This window comes from Oncorhynchus masou, chromosome 7, assembly GCF_036934945.1.
Source record: "Oncorhynchus masou masou isolate Uvic2021 chromosome 7, UVic_Omas_1.1, whole genome shotgun sequence".
Classification (NCBI taxonomy): domain Eukaryota; kingdom Metazoa; phylum Chordata; class Actinopteri; order Salmoniformes; family Salmonidae; genus Oncorhynchus; species Oncorhynchus masou.
The window spans coordinates 9919455-9942646 of NC_088218.1; the positions used below are offsets into that span (position 1 = coordinate 9919455).

General features: G+C 43.7%; 2 protein-coding genes across 3 annotated transcripts in view; both read right to left on the reverse strand.

The window, feature by feature from the left end:
* tmeff2b (transmembrane protein with EGF-like and two follistatin-like domains 2b) overlaps positions 1–23192 on the reverse strand; it is a 65631-nt gene that overhangs the window by 17340 nt on the left and 25099 nt on the right. The window lies entirely within an intron of this gene.
* On the reverse strand, positions 1294–21704 carry LOC135543219 (collagen alpha-2(V) chain-like). Of its 2 annotated transcripts, none has more exons than XM_064970335.1 (24): positions 21392–21704; positions 13968–14216; positions 13519–13737; positions 13170–13186; positions 12890–12922; positions 12713–12745; positions 12228–12281; positions 11926–12018; positions 11431–11508; positions 10105–10149; positions 9935–9988; positions 8708–8761; positions 6244–6297; positions 5721–5774; positions 5486–5539; positions 5319–5363; positions 4299–4352; positions 3920–3964; positions 3505–3558; positions 3121–3219; positions 2814–2858; positions 2290–2387; positions 1997–2050; positions 1294–1328 (listed from the first exon to the last, which is right to left on the reverse strand). In XM_064970335.1, exons 1-23 carry the CDS (start codon positions 21480–21482, stop codon positions 2041–2043), a joined length of 1632 nt encoding a protein of 543 aa, XP_064826407.1. In that variant the 5' UTR covers positions 21483–21704; the 3' UTR covers positions 1294–1328; positions 1997–2040. The 2 variants fall into 2 exon arrangements, with proteins under 2 accessions (XP_064826407.1, XP_064826406.1); XM_064970334.1 differs by having other exon boundaries at positions 13519–13740.

A 23192-nucleotide genomic window follows, 5' to 3' on the forward strand; every position in this document is an offset into this window, starting at 1 on the left:
TTAATGCAGCTGGTGGCCACAGGTAACCACCTGTTACCTCCGCACCAATGTGTCGGAGGAAGCACCGTGCACCTGGCAACCTTGGTTAGCGTGCACTGCGCCCGGCCCGCCACAGGAGTCGCTGCTGCGCGATGAGACAAGGACATCCCTACCGACCAAGCCCTCCCTAACCCGGACGACGCTATGCCAATTGTGCGTCGCCCCACGGACCTCCTGGTCGCGGCCGGTTACAACAGAGCCTGGGCGTGTACCCAGAGTCTCTGGTGGCACAGCTGGCGCTGCAGTACAGCACCCTTAGCCACTGCGTCACCCGGGAGGCCCTGGCTGTTACTTTTGATGTTGACCCCCCTTTTGTTCAGGGACACATTATTCAATTTCTGTTTGTCACATGTCTGTGGAACTTGTTCAGTTTATGTCTCAGTTGTTGAATCTTGTTATGTTCATACAAATATTTACACATGTTAAGTTTGCTGAAAATAAATGCAATTTACAGTGAGGGAAAGTTTTTTTGTGGTTGCTGAGTTTACATATATACATATATAAATGGGTAGGGGAGTAATATATATATATATATATATATATATATATATATATATATATTTCCTGACTCATATCCACACACCATTGGTCCTTGGTGTCCCTCAGGACCCTGGGAGCCGAGAAGACCCGACAGACCCTGAGGAAAGAAAATGGAGGATTTTAATAAAATGTTTAATCTAAGATCAACATAAGCATGATGATCACCAAAAAGGAATGTTCTTCTGTGATAGAGAGGTAGAGGTGTGTTATCTCACCCGTGCCCCTGGAAGACCTGGCTCTCCAGTGCGTCCTGGGTCACCATCGGCACCTTTGGCACCAGATGACCCACCCAGTCCTCGCTCACCTTGGGCACCCTGATCACAGAATGGAGTGTGGCGTTTGAATGGCATAATATTATTATTCAATGACTTATACCTGCTGACCTATACTATAGATTCAAAGAGAAATCAACCTACCTTTTGACCAGGTAACCCATCCTGACCAGGAAAACCTCTACTGCCAGGAGCACCCTGGAAATTACACGTTGGTTTTAACAGAATTTGCTAAAAGGTTTAGATTTTAATCAAATAATTTAGCTGTTTGCTGTTATTGAATGTACTGAGGAAAGACAGAGAGAAAGAGAGAAAGACAGGAGATTGAGACAGACAAAGTTCTTGTAGTCAGTGAAAGAGCTGATTTACTCTCTCTCCATTGGGTCCAGCGGCTCCTGAAGTCCCAGCGTCACCCCGTCCTCCCCTCCTCCCCTCCTCTCCCATGGGACCCAGCGCTCCATGTTCACCAGGTGCACCCTACAATGATGTCATAATCAAACAAGATGGCTGCCACATCATACATTAGTGTTTGTTATATTTTACTGTATGGCCTTTTAAGAGCACCATGAAATGAATTGAATATATTGTTGTTGCACTCAACTTTGGGTGTGGATAAACTTACTTGTCCCTAGGAGCATCAAACTGCTCAACATGCACTAAGCACTTTAAAGCTGGCCTAGACTGTTACCCTTGATGTTGTATTTAACTCATTGCTCGATAATGCAAGAGACATTTCTGTCAAAGCCAAATAAATGAACTGAACATGCTGAACTTTGGAGGAAGGCTCAGATTGACATGCACCCCATTCAGAAAGAAACCAGCTGCAGCATCACCTGCCCTTCAACATCACCTGCCCTTCAACATCACCTGCCTTTCAACATCACCTGCCCTTCAACATCACCTGCCCTTCAACAGCACCTGCCCTTCAACAGCACCTGCCCTTCAACATCACCTGCCCTTCAACATCACCTGCCCTTCAACATCACCTGCCCTTCAACATCACCTGCCCTTCAACATCACCTGCCCTTCAACATCACCTGCCCTTCAACATAACCTGCCTTTCAACAAATGCATGTGGTTGCTACTGTACATTATTAAACCATGGAAATAGAGAGACATTCATTATGACGGGTTGTATATCTTACAGATTCTCCCTTGAATCCAGCCTCTCCTTTGAATCCGGGAATGCCTAAATCACCCTTGTGAGAAGAGAAGAATATGATGAATAGATGTTTCTACCGACAATGTACGATCTCAAGTTTTTAGAAGTAGCTTTTCCTGACGGCGTTATGAACATGCAGCCATATGATAGCATTTTAACTGGAGCATGGAAACCAGCAGTAGTTCCTATGACCTTTGTAGCAGCTAGGGGACCTGACAACCATTCTTGATCCAAACAATGAAATGAGTGGTCAAAATTAAACAACAAATCTCTTACCAGTTGGCCCTTAGGCCCGGGCAGTCCAGTGGTTCCCTGTGGTCCGGGGGCCCCGCGGGGCCAAGCAGTCCAGTCGGACCCTGGACACCTGGAGCTCCCTGGGGTAGAAATCACATCATTATACCTAAACCTGTGTTCTGTCTCTGTGACTCGGTGCCAGGGCCCATTCTAACAGGACAGACTGTATGGTAGCACCACGGTGTAGCCGGAGGACAGCTAGGTTCCGTCCTCTTCTCTTCTACTGTCTCTGTCACTCTGTGCCAGGGCCCATTCTAACAAGTCAAGCTGTAGTCTACAGTCCAGACAGCATGTGGGGGCCAACACCCTATTACATACTTTCAAGGATTTTACATAATACATAATAATGAGTAATACATAATCAGATAGTAATATTTGGAATATTGGAAGGTGAGAAATACATTAGATTGAAGGGAGGAGAAGGGAGTAGCTGAACAAGGAGTTGAACAAGGAGTTGAACAAGGAGATGAACAAGGAGAGATGAAAATGGAGGAAGTTATACATACGGATGGCCCTTTGGTTCCAGCAGCACCCTCTGTTCCTGTTGGACCCTACAGAAATTAACATGTTTTTTTAAGTCATTTATTTAAACTTAATTTAACTCGACAAGTCAGTTAAGCATAAAATACTTTAACATTTACAGTAATTTGTCATGTCATTGGAATTTACAATGGAATTTTCTTTTAATGGACGTTCCAATCAGAAACCAGATTTGGCCTCATTTTCAGTGAATCAGTTTACACCCTGAAGAGTTGTTGATAGTACAGATGTCGTAGGTGTAGAGATTATTAGCATCATGAATTAGCCAAACACCTGAATTCCCGTAGCTCCAGCCAATCCCACGCGTCCGGCCTCCCCTCTTAGTCCTTGCTGGCCCCCTGTCCCTCGTGCTCCTGGGGGCCCTGGTTGCCCCTGGAGACAACAGTGTCACAGTCAGAGTGTGTTTACATGCACTCTAATCAACCGTTGTTGAACAGATTCATAGCTCATAATGAATAAAACACCCTCATAAAAACACCCTCATATAAACATCTTTATCGGATTAGAGTCATCCGAATGGGCCCGTTTAGAATGAAATGTAATTCTGAGGGGGAAGGACTGGGTATTACGTTTGAGTAACCAATATTTAGTACATGGCTGGTGTGAAGAAGAGGACTGTGCTCTATCAAAGTCTATTAAAGAATGAACAGTACTCACCTTTATACCTGGACTACCTGGGAATCCTAGAGCTCCAGTGATCCCCATAGGACCCTAGAATCACATCACATCCAGGATGGTTGGTTGGTACAGTAGGCTGCGTGTCATTCACACCTGGGGCTGTATCCAAAATGGCCCCTTATTCCCTTCACTATATAGAAACTATATAGGAAATAGGGAGCCATTTTGGACACATCTGGTGTTGGTTAGTACTGGAAACATCACTTGTTCCCAGTTGACATCACTGCTGATTTGTAAATGTATAACACTTTTATACTGGCTTTCAGGAAAATAGTGTATTTGGAGTAGATACGGTGTTGCTTTTCATCTGTTATATTGCATTTGTAATACTGATTTGTGTATGATAATCATTTGATATGAAGGGTGATGTTTTGTTGGATGTTAGAGGTCCTACCTGTGGTCCTGCTTTCCCAATATGTCCAGATTCACCACGTTTCCCCTGTATGGAGAGAGATACACAACTGAAAGAAGATTTGACAAATTCTCCTCTATCATCTCATCATCAATGCACATCACCATAGGAGGACAGTGGCAGCATAGGCTGTCATTGTAAGCCAGGATGTCATTGTAAATAATAATTTGTTCTTAATTGACTCGCCTGGATAAATAAAAAATAAAAACAAAGGCTACAACATGTGTCACTGATAAGCCAAATCAAAACATTTTGAACCTACATATAAACCTCAGATCAATTTAATTCAGGTGGGAAATGAATGGATTGAAGAGATGGAGCTGTGTAATGTAGTGTTATAGGTCAGAGATATCTCTCTTACCACTGGTCCAGTTGGCCCACTCCTTCCTCTCTCCCCTTGCATTCCTGCTGGACCCTAAAATATACAGTATCATGTTTGACATAATATTATACTCCTCACTAACAGACTGGACACATATCAGCGTATTTACAGCTATTGGTGTGTGTGAGTAACAGGTTGTTACGGATACAGGTATCCTGTGTGTGTGTGTGTGTGTGTGTGTGTGTGTGTGTGTGTGTGTGTGTGTGTGTGTGTGTGTGTGTGTGTGTGTGTGTGTGTGTGTGTGTGTGTGTGTGTGTATGTATCCTGTGTTTGCTCTCCTTCTCCCCTCACAGGTGAAAATCATCACTCCCCAATCAGTCAACAATCATCAATCAGAAGACACACCTCCTCCTGTTTCCTACCCAATCACAGTTCCTTTCCCTTGGTTTAAAAACCTTGTCAGTAGTTTGCTCTAGAGCTCAATCTCTCTGTAACTGCCATGTCTGTAGGTCTCTGTGTGTCACTCTCTTGTTGTGTATTAACCTCTCTGTTGTTTGAGCACCTCCATAGCACTTTGTCATCACCTGTGAGTATTGTTTTGGTTATGGTGTTTGTGTTTGATTGCTGGTGGGAAAAGGGGAAACCAAGACAAGTCGCCCATGGGCATACACTACCCGTAGGTAAACTTTGTTAAATACACTAGTTAGAACTGGGCGGACCACCCACTGTATTTTTGGTTAGTTAGCTGTTGTTAAAGTAGGCTAGTCTAGCTTAGTTAAAAAAAATACTTATTGTTTCTTTCCTTGGGTCCAGCTCAGCCCCTTTTCCTGCTCCCCCCATTACCGTGTGTTTTCAAATAAACCTTGAGTTTGACGGTAGATTTCAGTTGTCCTGGTTATTTTGTTCACACTTTTGCTTTGTCACTTATAATTTGCATGAGTTATATTACGGGTCTCATTACCATCCCCCCCTAGACTGTCGGGCCAAAAGGGATTCGTAACACAGGTATTACAATCATATAATAATTTATTAGCAATTAACTCATTGATTATGACCTACCGCAGGACCAGGTGGCCCCATTCCACCTGGAGTACCTGATGGGCCCTGTAAAATAACACAGAGAGAGAGTCACGATATGTGCAGCAATTTCAAACAAACAGATCATTTTTAGATAGTAACCTTGCGAAGCAGCACAAATATAAAGATATGCATGATGGTGAGTTTACCTTTGACCCAGCAGCACCAGATTGACCTCTCGCTCCTAGAAGACCTGCATGACCCTGTTGATGAGACATTAGCTCATTAGTTCTGATCAGATCTGTTCTAGGCTCTAACGAATCTCACAGAAGTTCATAACAGCACAGTGCCAAGTTACCTATTTTAAAAAATGTACATGCAGCCATGTTTCAAACTACAGTACATAGATATGAGCATTGTGATCATCCATGTGCTGCTGCTAACCTTAAGGCCTTTCAGTCCAGGGTGACCTGGCAGTCCTGGGAAACCTCTGGCACCCTGGAAATCACCACATTTAATCACTGTTTTACTTTCACATTTATAAGTACATACAGTGGCCCCATTAAAACAACAGTCTATTCTAATTGTGGACTATTGTTCATTGGCTTTACTCACAAAATGAAGACTATTCAAGTTTAGGTTGAAGGCAATGGTACCTGCTTTCTTAACTAAGTACAGTTGGATGGGAGTGGATGGGAAAATAAAACACATCCATCTACAGTCTTAAAACTCACTCTAATCATATCGAATTGTTGTAAGTGGTATAATCAAACTCTTGAAATGTCTATCATAAAAGAAGTGTGTCATTAATTGTGTTTTTGCAAATGCCTTTGCATTCAACACTCATTTGATCTGCGTGACTGAGAAAGATATTTCATGCAGATAATTGGTTGTTTGAAGGCTGACAGATAGCTGGTTGTTTGAAGGCTGACAGTTGGTTTCAGTTGAAAGACAGTTTGTTACTTACGGCAGATCCAGCGGCTCCTTTATCTCCTTCTATTCCGGTTGGGCCAGATTCTCCCTGTGAAGGGTAAACATCACGTTCACATAGCATTCTCAGCTGCTGGAAGACATTACAGTACAGGTAGGTAACAAATAGTTGTAATTTCCACTCTCTCAGATATAGACAAACAGCATTTCCCTTACAAAAAAAATTGTAAAAGTGAAGTAACTGCAGTCAACTGTGGTATTTTGGATGCAGTGATTGCAGAATAACTTTATTTATTTATTTTGGATGCAGTATTTGCAGCCCACTACTGTTATACTGCATTCTAACTACAGTTATATACAGTATATATACTTTTTTTACATGTATTTTATTTCATCTTTATTTAACCAGGTAAGCTAGTTGAAAATAAGTTCCCATTTACAACTGCGACCTGGCCAAGATAAAGCAAAGCAGTGCGACACAAACAACAACACAGAGTTACACATGGAATAAACAAGCGTACAGTCAATAACACAATAGAAAAAAAGAAAGTCTATATACAGTGGGTGCAAATGGCATGAGGAGGTATGGCAATTAATAGGTCATAGCAGCGAAGTAATTACAATTTAGCAGATTAACACTGGAGTGATAAATGAGCAGATGCTGATGTGCAAGTAGTGATAATGGTGTGCAAAAGAGCAGAAAAGTTCATAAAAACATAATGGGGATGAGGTAGGTAGATTGGGTGGTCTATTTACAGATGGACTATGTACAGCTGCAGCGATAGCTGATGTTTAAAGTTAGTGAGGGAAATTTACGTCTCCATCTTCAACGATTTTTGCAATTCGTTCCAGTCACTGGCAGCAGAGAACTGGAAGAAAAGGCGGCCAAAGGAGGTGATGGCTTTGGGGATGATCAGTGAGATATACCTGCTGGAACGTGTGCTACGGGTGGGTGTTATCGTGACCAGTGAACTGAGATAAGGCGGAGCTTTACCTAGCATAGACTTATAGATGACTTGGAGCCAGTGGTCTTGCCACGAATATGTAGAGAGGGCCAGCCGACTAGAGCATACAGGTCGCAGTGGTGGGTGGTATAAGGAGCTTTGGTAACAAAACAGATGGCACTGTGATAGACTACATCCAGTTTGCCGAGTAGAGTATTGGAAGCTATTTTGTAGATCACGTCACCGAAGTAGAGGATCGGTAGGATAGTCAGTTTTACTAGGGTAAGTTTGGTGGCGTGAGTGAAGGAGGCTTTGCTGCGAAAAAGAAAGCCGATTTTAGATTTGATTTTGGATTGGAGATGTTTGATATGAGTCTGGAAGGAGAGTTTACAGTCTAGCCAGACATCTAGGTATTTGTAGTTGCCCACATATTCTAGATCAGAACCGTCCAGGGTAGTGATGCTCGTCGGGCGGGCGGGTGAGGGTAGCGAACGGTTGAAAAGCATGCATTTGGTTTTACTAGAGTTTAAGAGCAGTTGCAGGCCACGGAAGGAGTGTTGTATGGCATTGAAGCTCGTTTGGAGGTTAGTTAACACAGTGTCCAAAGAAGGGCCAGATGTATACAGAATGGTGTCGTCTGCGTAGAGGTGGATCAGGGAATCACCTGCAGTCTGCCGATAAGAATGTGGTTATTGAATGTCCAAAGAAGGGCCAGTGGTTTTACGGTGGTTTTGTTTATTAACAGATGAACAGCACTTCAGATCTAGAAAAGTCTATGGTTGCCTGAAGTGGTTCTCAATCAGAGGCAGGTGTTTATCGTTGTCTCTGATTGGGAACCATATTTAGGCAGCCATATTCTTTGAGTGTTTCGTGGGTGATTGTTCCTGTCTCTGTTTGTTTGCACCAGATAGGCTGTTTAGGTTTTCATGGCACGTTTCTTGTTTTGTTACTTTGTTCATGTGTAGTTTCTTTATTAAAGAACCATGAATCAAAATAACCACGCTGCATTTTGGTCCGCCTCTCCTTCACCACAAGAAAACCGTAACAGAATCACCCACCACAAAAGGACCAAGCGGCGTGGTGACAGTGGCAGCAGGAGCAACAAAGTCTGGATTATACGACTTGGGAGGAAATAGACAGGTGGGCGGTCGACCCAGGGAGAGTGCCGGAGCCCGCCTGGGATTCGCTGGAGCAGTGCGAGGAGGGTTATAGGAGAATGGAGTTGGAGAGACGAACACGGCGGCGTGGAAGGAAGCCCGGGAGTCAGCCCCAAAAATTTCTTGGGGGGGGGCTCACAGGGAGTATGGCGATGCCAGGTAGGAGACCTGCGCCAACCTGCTGTGCTTACCGGGGGGCTCGAGAGACCGGGCACTTTGCATTCTACCATCTCCGATAAAAGTTATTAAACAAGTTAATGACACAACATGGCATGTTAGGGCAGAGTTAGACACAACCGGCGCCTATTAATCAAATGTATTTATAAAGCTCTTTCAAAAGTATTGCACTATATAGGGAATAGGGACACGGCCGATGTCTGTTGGAGTGTAGAGTACTTACATCTAGTCCTGGTTTTCCTGGTGGGCCCTCAGGTCCTCTGTAACCATAGCCACCCTGTATAAAATATGTCCAATCACACACAGTCAATACAACATATAGCTCTGGTGTAACACCTCAAGACAGACTGTGATTGGTAGATCACCGCAAGACAGTGTGTGATTGGTAGATCTTGGTGTAACACCTCAAGACAGTGTGTGATTGGTAGATCTTGGTGTAACACCTCAAGACAGTGTGTGATTGGTAGATCTTGGTGTAACACCTCAAGACAGTGTGTGATTGGCAGATCTTGGTGTAACACCTCAAGACAGTGTGTGATTGGTAGATCTTGGTGTAACACCTCAAGACAGTGTGTGATTGGCAGATCTTGGTGTAACACCTCAAGACAGTGTGTGATTGGTAGATCTTGGTGTAACACCTCAAGACAGTGTGTGATTGGCAGATCTTGGTGTAACACATCAAGACAGTGTGTGATTGGTAGATCTTGGTGTAACACCTCAAGACAGTGTGTGATTGGCAGATCTTGGTGTAACACCTCAAGACAGTGTGTGATTGGTAGATCTTGGTGTAACACCTCAAGACAGTGTGTGATTGGTAGATCTTGGTGTAACACCTCAAGACAGTGTGTGATTGGTAGCGGAGGTAGTTCAGTGATCGAAGCTGGTGTGATGATGATAACTTTGCCTGAGAACTGAAGACTTGTGTTAGCTCCCTGAGATAATGCCTAAACCAGGAAGTCAGTTGACTCAGCCGCGGTATGATTTTTATTGAGCGGATGGTCAGGAACATAATTACAAATCATTTGTAGACTACAAATTGACATCAAGAAGCCCAAACAGATAATTTCTCACCTTGCTTACATTTGAATGCGATCATAAACTGTTTAATGCGATCACAAACTGTTGAATGCGATCACAAACTGTTGAATGCGATCACAAACTGTTTAATGCGATCACAAACTGTTGAATGCGATCACAAACTGTTTAATGCGATCACAAACTTTTTAACTCTATATTATGCGCGCAAATAATTTGGAACCGATTTCTGATTTCCGTGGGCCACCAGTTGGGGAACAATGGCTTAGGGCCTTTTTTTGTTGAGTTAGCTCCCTGTGCTAATGCCTAGGCTTTAGCTCAATGGGCTAACAGTCTTCAAGCATGTAGGTGATCAGGATTCAAACCCAGTCAAAAAATCATCAGAGAGATGACTGATGCAGAGCATGGTTCTTACCATGGATCCGGGGTCTCCAACGTCTCCTGGGGCCCCCTGCCCCCCTGTAGAGCCCTACGAGACAGGGAGGAAAAGGAAATGATCACATATCTGTCTGTTTACTTACACAAATTATCTCCATTAAGAATTGATGTCTGAAAGGTAGATATAGTCAGCCATCTTTGACTTACTGGTTGACCGGACTGTCCAGGAGGCCCTCTTGGTCCTGCCTCACCCTAAAATATACATGGAGACAACATACAGGGGTGTTAACCCTGGTGCCCTGGCTAAATTCCCAATCTGGCCATCAAACCATCACGGTCACCTAATAATCCCCAGTTTACAATTGGCTCATTCCTCCCCCTCCTCTCCCCTGTAACTATTCCCCAGGTCGTTGCTGCAAATGAGAACCTTTTCTCAGTCAATTTACCTGGTAAAATAACGGATTAATAAAATAAATAAATAAATATAGAGACAGAGACAGAGTATTGAGTAATATAGGCACAAACCTAAATTAACTGTCATTCAATCAAGCCCGCCAAAGACAATGTATTAGACAGGATGCAGCTGAGGGGAGGACGGCTCATAATAATGTCTGGAACGGAGCAAATGGAATGGCATCAAACACACGGAAAAACATGGAAACCATGGAAACCGTGAAACTAATTCCGCTCCAGCCATCAACACGAGCCTGTCCTCCCAAATTAAGGTAACACCAGCCTCCCGTGGTTAATACTCTACAGTATGTCTTTCCTTTTTACAATCTACTGCCCATGGACACACACACTTAGCAAGGACTACCATGCAATGAGGTTTGTTTGGGACTTTTTTTGTAGAGGACAGCAGATTTAATAGTAACTCATCCTGTTGCCAGATATCATCCCCATCATCCCAGGTGATTTAATATTAGATATCATCCCCATCATCCCAGGTGATTTAATTGTAGCTCACCCTGTTGCCAGATATCATCCCCATCATCCCAGGTGATTTAATAGTAGCTCATCATCCCCCCTGTTGCCAGATATCATCCCCATCATCCCAGGTAATTTAATAGTAGCTCACCCTGTTGCCAGATATCATCCCCATCATCCCAGGTGATTTAGTAGTATCTCACCCTGTTGCCAGATATCATCCCCATCATCCCAGGTGATTTAATAGTAACTCATCCTGTTGCCAGATATCATCCCCATCATCCCAGGTGATTTAATAGTAACTCACCCTGTTGCCAGATATCATCCCCATCATCCCAGGTGATTTTAATTGTTGCCAGATATCATCCCCATCATCCCAGGTGATTTAATAGTAGCTCCCTGTTGCCAGATATCATCCCCATCATCCCAGGTGATTTAATAGTAACTCACCCTGTTGCCAGATATCATCCCCATCATCCCAGGTGATTTAATAGTAGCTCACCCTGTTGCCAGATATCATCCCCATCATCCCAGGTGATTTAATAGTAGCTCACCCTGTTGCCAGATATCATCCCCATCATCCCAGGTGATTTAGTAGTATCTCACCCTGTTGCCAGATATCATTCCCATCATCCCAGCTGATTTCTCACCGAAGCCTGCTGCCATTTGAGAGACCAGCTGACCCTGGGGGGGAGAGGAGGACGGTCATTCATTCATTATCACCACGGTGTGGAAGTTCCTCACTGGTGACCACAGACTCCGTATGAAGAGAATAGGTGCAGTGCCCCCCCCCCCTCAACTGGACAGGTACAATGAGAAGAGGGATATAAAAGGTTTAGAAGCTCTGAGCTATCCCTACAAGCCCCCAAGTCTCTTCATGTTACTTACTTGACGTTTTGGGGTGAAAATGATTTCAGGTACAGCAAGCACATTCGTCCAAAAAGCTAAACAAAATACAAAATGGCCGTATTTTTTCCAAATCCAACCCTCTCAGTCAGTTTACTAACAAGTGTAGGGAGGGAAATCACTTTTGACCAGAAATTAAGGTTACAGACTACACCAGTGAAGTGTCGGGTTGGGGAGACAGACGGACAAACTCACCCCAGGGTGTGAGGGCTGGCCGGGGGATCCTGGCTCACCAGGGTTCCCTGGGACTCCTGGTTCCCCGTCGATGCCAGCTGGGCCCTGTAAACCCTGGATTTTAGGAAACATATGCAAACACATGAGTGACAGTATTGAACGTCACTACTACAGAGGTGATTCGACATGTCTACCAGATTCAACATATGAAGGTGCTGAAGAGCAGTGAGTTATCTCAGGATAGTTTGTTGGTCCTCGGTCACATAGAATCGCAGTATTGTAACACACTTCTCTAGATGTAAATGTCATGGTGTTAGACATACTTTTCTGCCCTTGAAACCAGTGTATCCTCTGTTCCCCTGAGCTCCGGGAGGACCCTGAAACATTGACACGGATACCAAGAAAACATGATTACTTCACATGATATTTTACACTAGCAGTAGTGTCTTCCCACTGTAGCTGTGGACAGAGTCTGCAGTAGTAGCATCAGCTAACCCTCCTTGGTTACTGACACTCTATAGTACCATCTAGTGTGGTAAAGGGAATCTGACTGAAAATTAGGAGGGGAGTGGCCAGCCAAACTTCTATACAGTATACCAGAGGAGGCTGGTGGGAGGAGCTATAAGAGGACGGGCTCATTGTAATGGCTGGAATAAATGGAATCAATGGAATGGAGTCAAACACATTGTATCCATGTGTTTTATGTCTTTGGTACAGTTCCATTGATTAAATTCCAGCCATAACAATGACCCGTATGAGAAACTTATAACATAATCATGTCAACTGATAATGTCTACAGAGTGCTCACCATTGGTCCGGGTTGACCTACTGGCCCCACGACCTGGAAACAAAAAAACAAACAAAAACAGTTATAAAAGTGACAGTATGATGTTTTTGATAACAGTTGTCATAATAGGTGTCAAAAGTCACATGAGTTGTTAATGAACAGATGCGCTGTCTCTGAGAGGTATGAACACAGACTTACGTAAGGGATATCACCAGGTTCGCCTTTCTGACCCTGGAAATCAAATGCATCACATAACAATGTGACAATCAGCTCAGCTATTCAGGTAGCCTGGTTCCAGATCTGTTTGTGTTCTTACCAACCCCATTGCTCTTTGTCAAGCCAAATACGGGTATGACAATGAGTGACAAGGAGTTGGCGTGACAACACAAACAGATGGGCACTCAGGCTAATATTCAGGGGAGTGTCCAAGTAAAAATTGGAAAACCGAAGATTGAGAATATCTTTTATCATTGCTCACCTTGAACGCCATCATTTCTTTGAGGAAGGGAAAGGAAGAAATCAGATTTTAATGTAGATCTTTCATCCTTAATTTGACATGTGATCTTCAATGACTTGATACTGTGTTATATGTTAAAACACTATGAAATCTAGTATGTTTTCCCCTCTTATCATCAGTCAGTGAGACACCTCCAGGGAATCCAAACTTAATCGCTACGTTTCACACTTGGGTTTCCATGCAACACCTTGCAGTCACAGTTCGTCTGAGGTAATGATGTAGACATGTGAGCCCCGCCCTTTAGACATATAATTCATGTATATGTTTAAGCATGTATGTATGTATGTATATATACATATATACATCTCACCTATCCTCCTGTTAGCGCTGGAGAAGCTGTCACACACGGGGCAGCACTCTCCCTCAGGGATGGTCACCTTCTCACAGTTCCCCACCATCTCACACTGCACCTCCTCACAGATGGTGGTTCCACTGTCACACACACACACCCTGCACGGCTCTGGGGTCCACATGTCGTTGTGGGCGTACACCTGCCCGTTGTCCCTGCAGGTCTCATCCTTCTTCTCCTCTACTGAGTCATGGAGATTGAAGAACAGAATATGAATCAGACGTAGGTCCTATTAGAAAATACTGAGAGAACTGAGAGGATGTAGTGAGTCTGAAATTAGAATGTTGTAAGAAATGTAACAACACCATTAATCGAACACCATTCCATCATGACCATGAGGAATAATTCTCTTAGTGGGCACTTGAAACTGTAAAACATGGATCGATGTAATGTGGTGAGAATGTAGTCACCTGTTTTGATCTTTGGTAGCAGATTATCCCAGGTAGTAGCCTGCTGGCCCTGGGTACCTGCGGCTTCAGAACACACAGGGCAACATTCTCCCTCAGGGGTGCTGCTTTCCTTACAGGCTAGGTCTTCACATCGGATGTCCTCACAGGTAATTGTCCCCAGGTCACACACACAGATCTTACATGGCTCCGGGTTCCAAATCTCGTTGTTGCTGTAGACTTTGCCGTTTTCGGCACAGCTGTCTTCGTGCCCTGCCACAGCAAGTAAACAGCATTTACACCCGTACCTTTACATGTTATGTCCTCAACCCATATGAGGTAAGAGGTAGAATAACCCTCTACAATAACACCAGGGAACAACACCACCATGTTTCTGGGATTTTCAGAGATGACAAAAACCATGAATGATAATTTCTGGCAAATAGAATCAAGGGGATGTTTAGGAGGCCTGATGAGGGATGAGAGTTTTTAAGGACCATGTGACCTGATGAGTGTCCATGTGACTACATTATTAGTCTAGTAAATTGTGTATTTCTTCTATGGCCACTAGGTGGCAGACTGAGGAGAGAGAACACTGTCCCAGAGTGGGACAATCTCACATTTACTATAATGTGGACAATGTGGTGTTGGTGTCATTGTGTTTAGGTACACGTCCGAAATTCTGTTAAATCAAGTATAGCTCACTTGCCACAAACTCGCCAATGCGTGAAGCGTTCAGTTTAGGGTTTTTATGAAGAATGTAACACATTAACACAGTCTCAGATTGTCCCCAGGATAGAATGTCCTGACCTACTCTTTATGACCTACTCTTTATGAGTAGATCAGGACATACTCATACCTACTCTTTATGAGTAGGTCAGGACATACTCATACCTACTCTTTATAACCTACTCTTTATGAGTAGGTGAGGACATACTTATACCTACTCTTTATAACCTACTCTTTATGAGTAGGTGAGGACATACTACTCTTTATAACCTACTCTTTATGAGTAGGTCAGGACATACTCATACCTACTCTTTATAACCTACTCTTTATGAGTAGGTGAGGACATACTTATACCTACTCTTTATAACCTACTCTTTATGAGTAGGTGAGGACATACTCATACCTACTCTTTATAACCTACTCTTTATGAGTAGGTGAGGACATACTCATACCTACTCTTTATGAGTAGGTCAGGACATACTCATACCTACTCTTTATAACCTACTCTTTATGAGTAGGTGAGGACATACTCATACCTACTCTTTATAACCTACTCTTTATGAGTAGGTCAGGACATACTCATACCTACTCTTTATAACCTACTCTTTATGAGTAGGTGAGGACATAATACCTACTCTTTATAACCTACTCTTTATGAGTAGGTGAGGACATACTCATACCTACTCTTTATAACCTACTCTTTATGAGTACGTGAGGACATACTCATCCCTACTCTTTATGAGTAGGTCAGGACATACTCATACCTACTCTTTATAACCTACTCTTTATGAGTACGTGAGGACATACTCATCCCTACTCTTTATGACCTACTCTTTATGAGTAGGTCAGGACATACTCATACCTACTCTTTATAACCTACTCTTTATGAGTACGTGAGGACATACTCATCCCTACTCTTTATGAGTAGGTCAGGACATACTCATACCTACTCTTTATAACCTACTCTTTATGAGTACGTGAGGACATACTCATACCTACTCTTTATAACCTACTCTTTATGAGTAGGTCAGGACATACTCATACCTACTCTTTATAACCTACTCTTTATGAGTACGTGAGGACATACTCATCCCTACTCTTTATGAGTAGGTCAGGACATACTCATACCTACTCTTTATAACCTACTCTTTATGAGTACGTGAGGACATACTCATCCCTACTCTTTATGACCTACTCTTTATGAGTAGGTCAGAACATACTCATACCTACTCTTTATGAGTAGGTCAGGACATACTCATACCTACTCTTTATAACCTACTCTTTATGAGTAGGTCAGAACATACTCATACCTACTCTTTATGAGTAGGTGAGGACATACTCATACCTACTCTTTATAACCTACTCTTTATGTTTCTATCATTTTCAGTGAAGCTCTTCATTGTCAAAATGTGAAGTTAAATGTTTTTCCTCCAATGTGTAATTATGAATCTTGGAAGAAGCTCATACCAAGGATGTAGTTGCGTAGGGTGATTGCTCACCATAAGAGAAATTTCACAATTTTCTATGACAAAATAGGAAGTTTGTCATTATAAATCATTACGTTACTTATCAAAATTACATCTCCCCACTTGTCATTTGAAGTTGTAAATTCTAGGCCTACATCTAAATATAGTCGACATAAGTACTGAGTGAGACTGTGACGTCATGTAAGTCCAAACCAGTAATATAGACTAAGAAATCAGACTTTCCATTCAGGTTCTGGGCTTGAGGTTATTTTTGTACCTTTATAAATAGGTGCCTACATTGCTCTTCCCACTTCAATGAGATCCCTGAGACTAAAGTTCCCTGACGATAAGAGGAAGATGATACACAGCACGATGACACAGAACAGAAGCTCTTTTCACAATTAATCCGTGAATCGGGGAAACATCGCTCCAATACAGATGCTGCCTGGAAGCAAGAAACAACCCAAGCACCTCCCATGGCATTATCTAGGCGGGGTGGTGGGGCCTCTGTTGGAAACTAAGGGAGTGAAACTAGGAGAAACACTGACCACCTGCTGCAGTACTATATGTAGTATCCTGGCGGAATCTCACTTTTACAAACTTAGCCAGTTTTATATAAAAAACTTAACTTCTAAGTACTCATTATGTGGGCGAGCTTCTCCCCAAGAGAGAAGCTACTTTTCAAAAGCAGGAGTTATTTCAGGGAAAACCACAGCGGCCTATATTATAGGTTATGCTTAGCATGTGCCTGTGGCTGGGCTGTATTTCTGAGCCAGCCATGAGAGGCCACACCCAGCTAACTCCACAGCCATGGAATCTAAACGCTTCATCATATGGACCAACTTCCATTTACAAAACGTTATAACATTATTAAGTCAGCTGTACCCAAGTGAATAATGTAAATGAATCAATAATATGCATATTGACTTCACCAACCAGGGTGTCATTATTAAATCCATGATATTCAGAGTGTTGATCACTATAAAAGTGAGGCCTGTGGTTACTGTAAATTGAATCCATTTGTGGTTTGCACATGGACCAAAACACCGTTCCTCTTCAATTAATTATCCAATATGGCCGCCTGCTATAACTTCCCACTACACACTGACCTTCATGACACTGTGCTGCTCAGCTGTGAAGTCAGGTGAAAGTGATCTTGGTGTTATATTATCAAGCACTATCACACATTGTCCAATAGTATACTGTTTTACAACTACAGAACATGGGGGAACATCTTGGAAAGTATGGTTTTCTTGTCTTTTTCACTGTAGCGTTAATCTGCTCAAACAATGCACCACAAAAGGTTGTTGGCTTGGGGAGGACGGGCTCGTTGTAATGACTGGAGCGGAATCAGTGGAATGGTATCAAACACATCAAACACATGGTTTCCAGGTGTTTGATGCTATTCCATTTGCTCCGTTCCAGCCATTATTATGAGCCATCCTCCCCTCAGCAGCACCCTTACTATACAATACCCGTGACTTTTTACACTAAGACGTTTTCTATAGCAACATGGGCCTAAACCCCTGAGCAGCAGGTGTGACCTACTTGGTTTGAACTCAGGTTGCCTGCCTGCAACAAGTCTGCTTCCACCCGCTGAGCTAAAGCCTAGGCATCAGCTTGGTTGAGCTAACATCTATCTGGAGTTCACCTATCGGATAGGATTAAAGACATAGATATAGAATGAATAGAACGAATACATAGGACGAATCATTGACTTGAACGGGAACTCCCGTTCTTTTCATTCTGTTTCTATGCATTTCATCTTATCCGATAGATGTAATCCGGATAGATAACTTTTAAAAAGCCGAGCCCAGGTGGCAGGTAAAGTTAGGCCTACTTATCACCTGATTGACCTGTCGCTACACAAGCAGACACAAAATGACAAGGAGAGAAACCAGACTCAATAATATGTTTTGTTCCCCACATCAGTAACTTACATCCTTCGCTGTTCAAAGACAGCATAGTCCTAAAGTGAAATGGGCTTTGTGGACGCCGACAGTATGAAGCATATTCATACCCAGCATTCATCATTTCACTGGGTGTGTCCGGTCGCTCTCTGGCAAACCCCTAACCAAAATCAGTGGCCTGTTTTGGTCCGTCCCCACATCATTATGGCCATGGCGCTCTACAACCCTTCATTCAGCCTTGCACTGAAATAGCCCTGCCAGCCAGTCAGCCAGCCAGTCAGCCAGCCAGCCAGTCAGTCAGTCAGTCAGTCAGCCAGCCAGTCAGCCAGTCAGTCGGTCGGTCAGCCAGCCAGTCAGCCAGCCAGCCAGCCAGTCAGTCAGCCAGTCAGCCAGTCAGCCAGCCAGTCAGCCAGTCAGTCAGCCAGCCAGTCAGTCAGTCGGTCAGCCAGCCAGTCAGTCAGTCAGCCAGCCAGTCAGCCAGTCAGTCGGTCGGTCAGCCAGCCAGTCAGCCAGCCAGCCAGCCAGCCAGCCAGCCGTTCAGCCCGCCAGTCAGCCAGCCAGCCAGTCAGCCAGCCAGTCAGCCAGTCAGTCAGCCAGCCAGCCAGTCATTCAGCCAGTCAGCCAGTCAGCCAGTCAGCCAGTCAGCCAGCCAGCCAGCCAGCCAGCCAGCCAGCCAGCCAGCCAGCCAGCCAGCCAGCCAGCCAGTCAGCCAGCCAGCCAGTCAGTCAGCCAGTCAGCCAGTCAGCCAGTCAGTCAGCCAGCCAGCCAGTCAGCCAGTCAGCCAGCCAGCCAGCCAGCCAGCCAGCCAGCCAGCCAGTCATGCACACAACACCACTTTAACACGTAGTCTGTCTAAGAGGGATGTATTTTTGTTGCTGTTATTGTAGAGAAGAATTTGTTCCTAACTGACATGCCTTGTAAAAACCAAATAAAAATATGGATTCTATCCATGTATGTATGCTTGTATCCAGACATTTCTGAGAGAACCTATCCCATTAGTTTTATTTGAACACTTTATTTACTCACTTGTAAAAAGCTACAATATGAACAATGAGTAAATAGCATCCATTAAAAGTGTTGATTTTATTTTCTGTTTTTTTTGGGATGTGATGTTGAGTACAAGGCCAACGTGGTCCAGAGACTGGGTGGCCTGTAAACTGGACTGAACCTGCTGTGAGTGAGGTATGATGGTACTTATAAAACAAACCACTTCCTACAGTAAAAATATATATATATATTTTAGTACTTTATATTTCATTGTGAGAAAATAATTGTGATATTGAGGCGCGTAAACTGAACACAAACTTTTTTTTTTAAAGAAAGAAAAATAAAATAAAAATAGAAAGATAGAAAAGCAAATATGAGCGTTGCTTATACAACACCTACAGATGTTCAATAAGGCCCATAAAAGTATCAAACGCATAAAAGTGTTGCATCCTCTCATTGACACGCTTGGTCTATCCTGAGAAGGGTTGCAACAGTAGGGTATATTACTCTAAACTTTCGAGTACTTTACCAGTAAACTAACAGAATGTTGGTAACTTTCAAGGAATATATGGAATCTTACCAGATGACATCTAGGGGCCTTTTTGGGTACTTCAGATTATAACAGGTGTCTGTAATTATCTCTGTCCCTCTGTGTGGCTTATCACATGTAAAATATATATATATATATATATATATATATATATATACATGTCTAATAAGATGACTTTTAAAATAAAAAAATGGAATGACAAAACTGTAAAGCATCTGAAATATAAACCTTAGTGAATGTCATTTGTGTTTAATGAGGGTTGTTTCAGCATGAAATATTATTTATATATTACATTTTTTGTATTTATTTTACTATGTCAATATGTCTTTGTTGTAAATGTTTTGTGGCCAAACTGGTGGCAGTTGTGAAAAAAGACAATAGTTGGAAGAGTTGCAGAGTTAATTAATTAATTTTCTCTTGAACCATGTGGTCTATCCACTAGAAACTCATGGACAATATGGACACAGATATAAAAAAATGAATATTATATATGAATATATATATTTTTTAGTATTCAAGTATAAATCACCAAAGCTACCATAGATTGCCATAGATCACTGAAGATTCCAGTAACTTTGTTATATTACGGGTAGCTTTGTAACCCTAATCCTTTGTTCGCAGAGGGAATTTTACAAAATGTGTTCCCTGTAGACTCAAGATCTCCATGGAAAAAAAGTCATTCCTGTACTCTGCTGCAGTTCTGTGGAACGGGTTACCAAGCTACCTGAAAACTGTCTTCAGAGAAAAGCTTTGAGGTGCCACTTAAATAATATCTGAGAAATAGTGTGTCGGTGTGATTAGAGGTGTGATTAGAGGTGTGATTAAAGGTGTGATTAAAGATGTGATTAGAGGTGTGATTAGAGGTGTGATTAAAGGTGTGATTAGAGGTGTGATTAGAGGTGTGATTTAAGGTGTGATTAGAGGTGTGATTAAAGGTGTGATTAGAGGTGTGATTAGAGGTGTGATTAGAGGTGTGATTAGAGGTGTGATTGAGGTGTGATTAGAGGTGTGATTAAAGTGTGTGAGGTGTGATTAGAGGTGTGATTAGAGGTGTGATTAAAGGTGTGATTAGAGGTGTGATTAAAGGTGTGATTAGAGGTGTGATTAGAGGTGTGATTAGAGGTGTGATTTGAGGTATTCTTTGATGAGGCGTCTCCTAAACAGACACCTCTGTGCTGTTGATAGGGTTGATATAGTAGTAATTGATTTTACTGTAGTTTTTAAATTGCATTGTGTGTGATGTGTCAATCTTGACTACCTACCATCTACCTGCCGAAGAGGACCATAGCAGTCCACCACAGTGGACGCATCATAATACCCATAGAAACAGGGTTTTTCCATCTACCTGCCGAAGAGGACCATAGCAGTCCACCACAGTGGACGCATCATAATACCCATAGAAACAGGGTTTTTCCGCCATTCGTTTTCCACATTGTGAATTCTACAAAAAATTCCAATGAATAGTGTGTTTGGTGTAGGCTGAGCTTGGCATGACGTTTTGATAGGCTGGTCTGTGTTTGGTGTAGGCTTAGCTTGGCATGACGTTTTGATAGCCATGTAATTCTCTCTTGGACAAGGTCAGTTTTATCAATTATTCAATTCAATGTGACATCTGTAATGTCGTCTGCGCCTGACGCAGCCTACGACTTCTAATTATTAAATCAATTAAATCAATCAATTTAAAAAAATGTAGAACAAAAAGTTAAACACATGAGCAATTCATATCACTCAGTACAAGCAATAGCAATCAACACAATCATCCGTCAGTCAGACCATAAGTCATGCAGTGCAGCCCCATCCACTCACCTAGGTTGACATCCTGGCTGGTCACTGTCAATACCGGAACCAGAGATATAGCTAGACATAGAATAATCCTGGAAAGCACAGAGGTGGCCATGTCTGCACCTGAGACAGGCACCTTCCCAACACACGTACAGGGCAGAGAGGAAGATGAGAGGAGAGGAGGATGAGAGAGCTAGGCTAGCGTTGCAGTACACAGTACCATCCAGTAATATCCAGGAAGCCTTGAGAAGAGAAAAGAACTGCCTGAACTAGACCAGAGAAACAGTCTCTCTCTCGCTCTCTCTCTCTCTCTACTTCTCTCTCTCCCACCACCTCACTCTCTCTACTTCTCTCTCTCTCGCGCCACCTCACTCTCTCTACTCTCTCTCTCTCTCTACTTCTCTCTCTCGCGCTCACTCTCACTTCTCTCTCTCTCTACTTCTCTCTCTCTCGCGCCACCTCACTCTCTCTCTACTTCTCTCTCTCTCTCTACTTCTCTCTCTCTCTCTCTCTACTTCTCTCTCTCCCACCGCCTCACTCTCTCTCTACTTCTCTCTCTCTCGCGCCACCTCACTCTCTCTCTACTTCTCTCTCTCTCGTGCCTCTCTCTCACTCCCTCTTTTAAATGGTTGTCTAACCTCTAATTTTCTTCCTTTTTTCCTGTGCTCTCAGTCTCAGACAGCCAGCGTTCAGCAGATTACTGAAAATAGAATCCGTTTCTGATTACAGATGACATTATAGTAACAGTAAAAGGCCCTATATATAGGATGTCATGTGTGTCATCGAAGAGCTCTGACGAGGAGGAGTAGTAGGAAGGAATGGAGGACCAAAATCCAGCGTGGTATGTATCCATAATATCATTTAATGAGACTGAATACAAAAGAACAAGAGAACGGGCGGGCAGCTCAGGACAGACGGGCGGCTCTGGCAGCGCTGGACAGGAGGGAGACTCTGGCAGCGCTGGACAGGAGGGAGCACCTGGAGGGAGGAGACGGAGAGACAGCCGGGTGCGTGGGGCTGCCACCGGAGGCCTGGTGCGTGGAGGAGGCACAGGATGGACCGGACCGTGGAGGCGCACTGGAGGTCTCGAGCACCGAGCCTGCACAACCTGTCCTGGCTGGATACTCCCCGTAGCCTGGCCAGTGCGGCGGGGTGGAACAGACCGCACTGGGCTGTGCTGGCGAACTGGGGACACCGTGCGTAGGGCTGGTGCCATATACCCCGGGCCGAGGTGATGCACTGGAAACCAGATGCGCTGAGCCGGCTTCATAGCACCTGGCCTAATGCCCACTCTAGCCCAGCCGATAGAGGCGCTGCAATGTAGCGCACCAGGCTATGCCTGCGCACTGGGGACACCGTGCGCCTCACGGCATAACACGGTGCCTGCCCGGTCCACCTCTCTCCACGGTAAGCACGGGGAGTTGGCTCAGGTCTCCTACCTGACTTAGCCACACTCCCCGTGTGCCCCCCCCCCCATACATTTTTGGGGCTGCCTCTCGTCCCTGTTGCGCTGCCGTGCTAACTCCTCATAATGCCACCTCTCGGCTTTGGTTGCCTTCAGCTCTCCCCGGGGCGGCGATATTCCCCAGCCTTGTGCCCAAGGTCACTTTCCCTCCAAAATCTCCTCCCATGTCCAGGAGTCCAGAACCCTCTGCTCCTGGTTACCACGCTGCTTGGTCCAGTTGTGGTGGGTAGTTCTGTAATGGCTGTCGTGGGTTGAAGAAGGTGAAGAGGACCAAAATGCAGCGTGGTATGTATCCAAAATATAATTTCATTAGACTGAATACAAAAGAACAAGAGAATCAAAATGAAAACCGAAACAGTC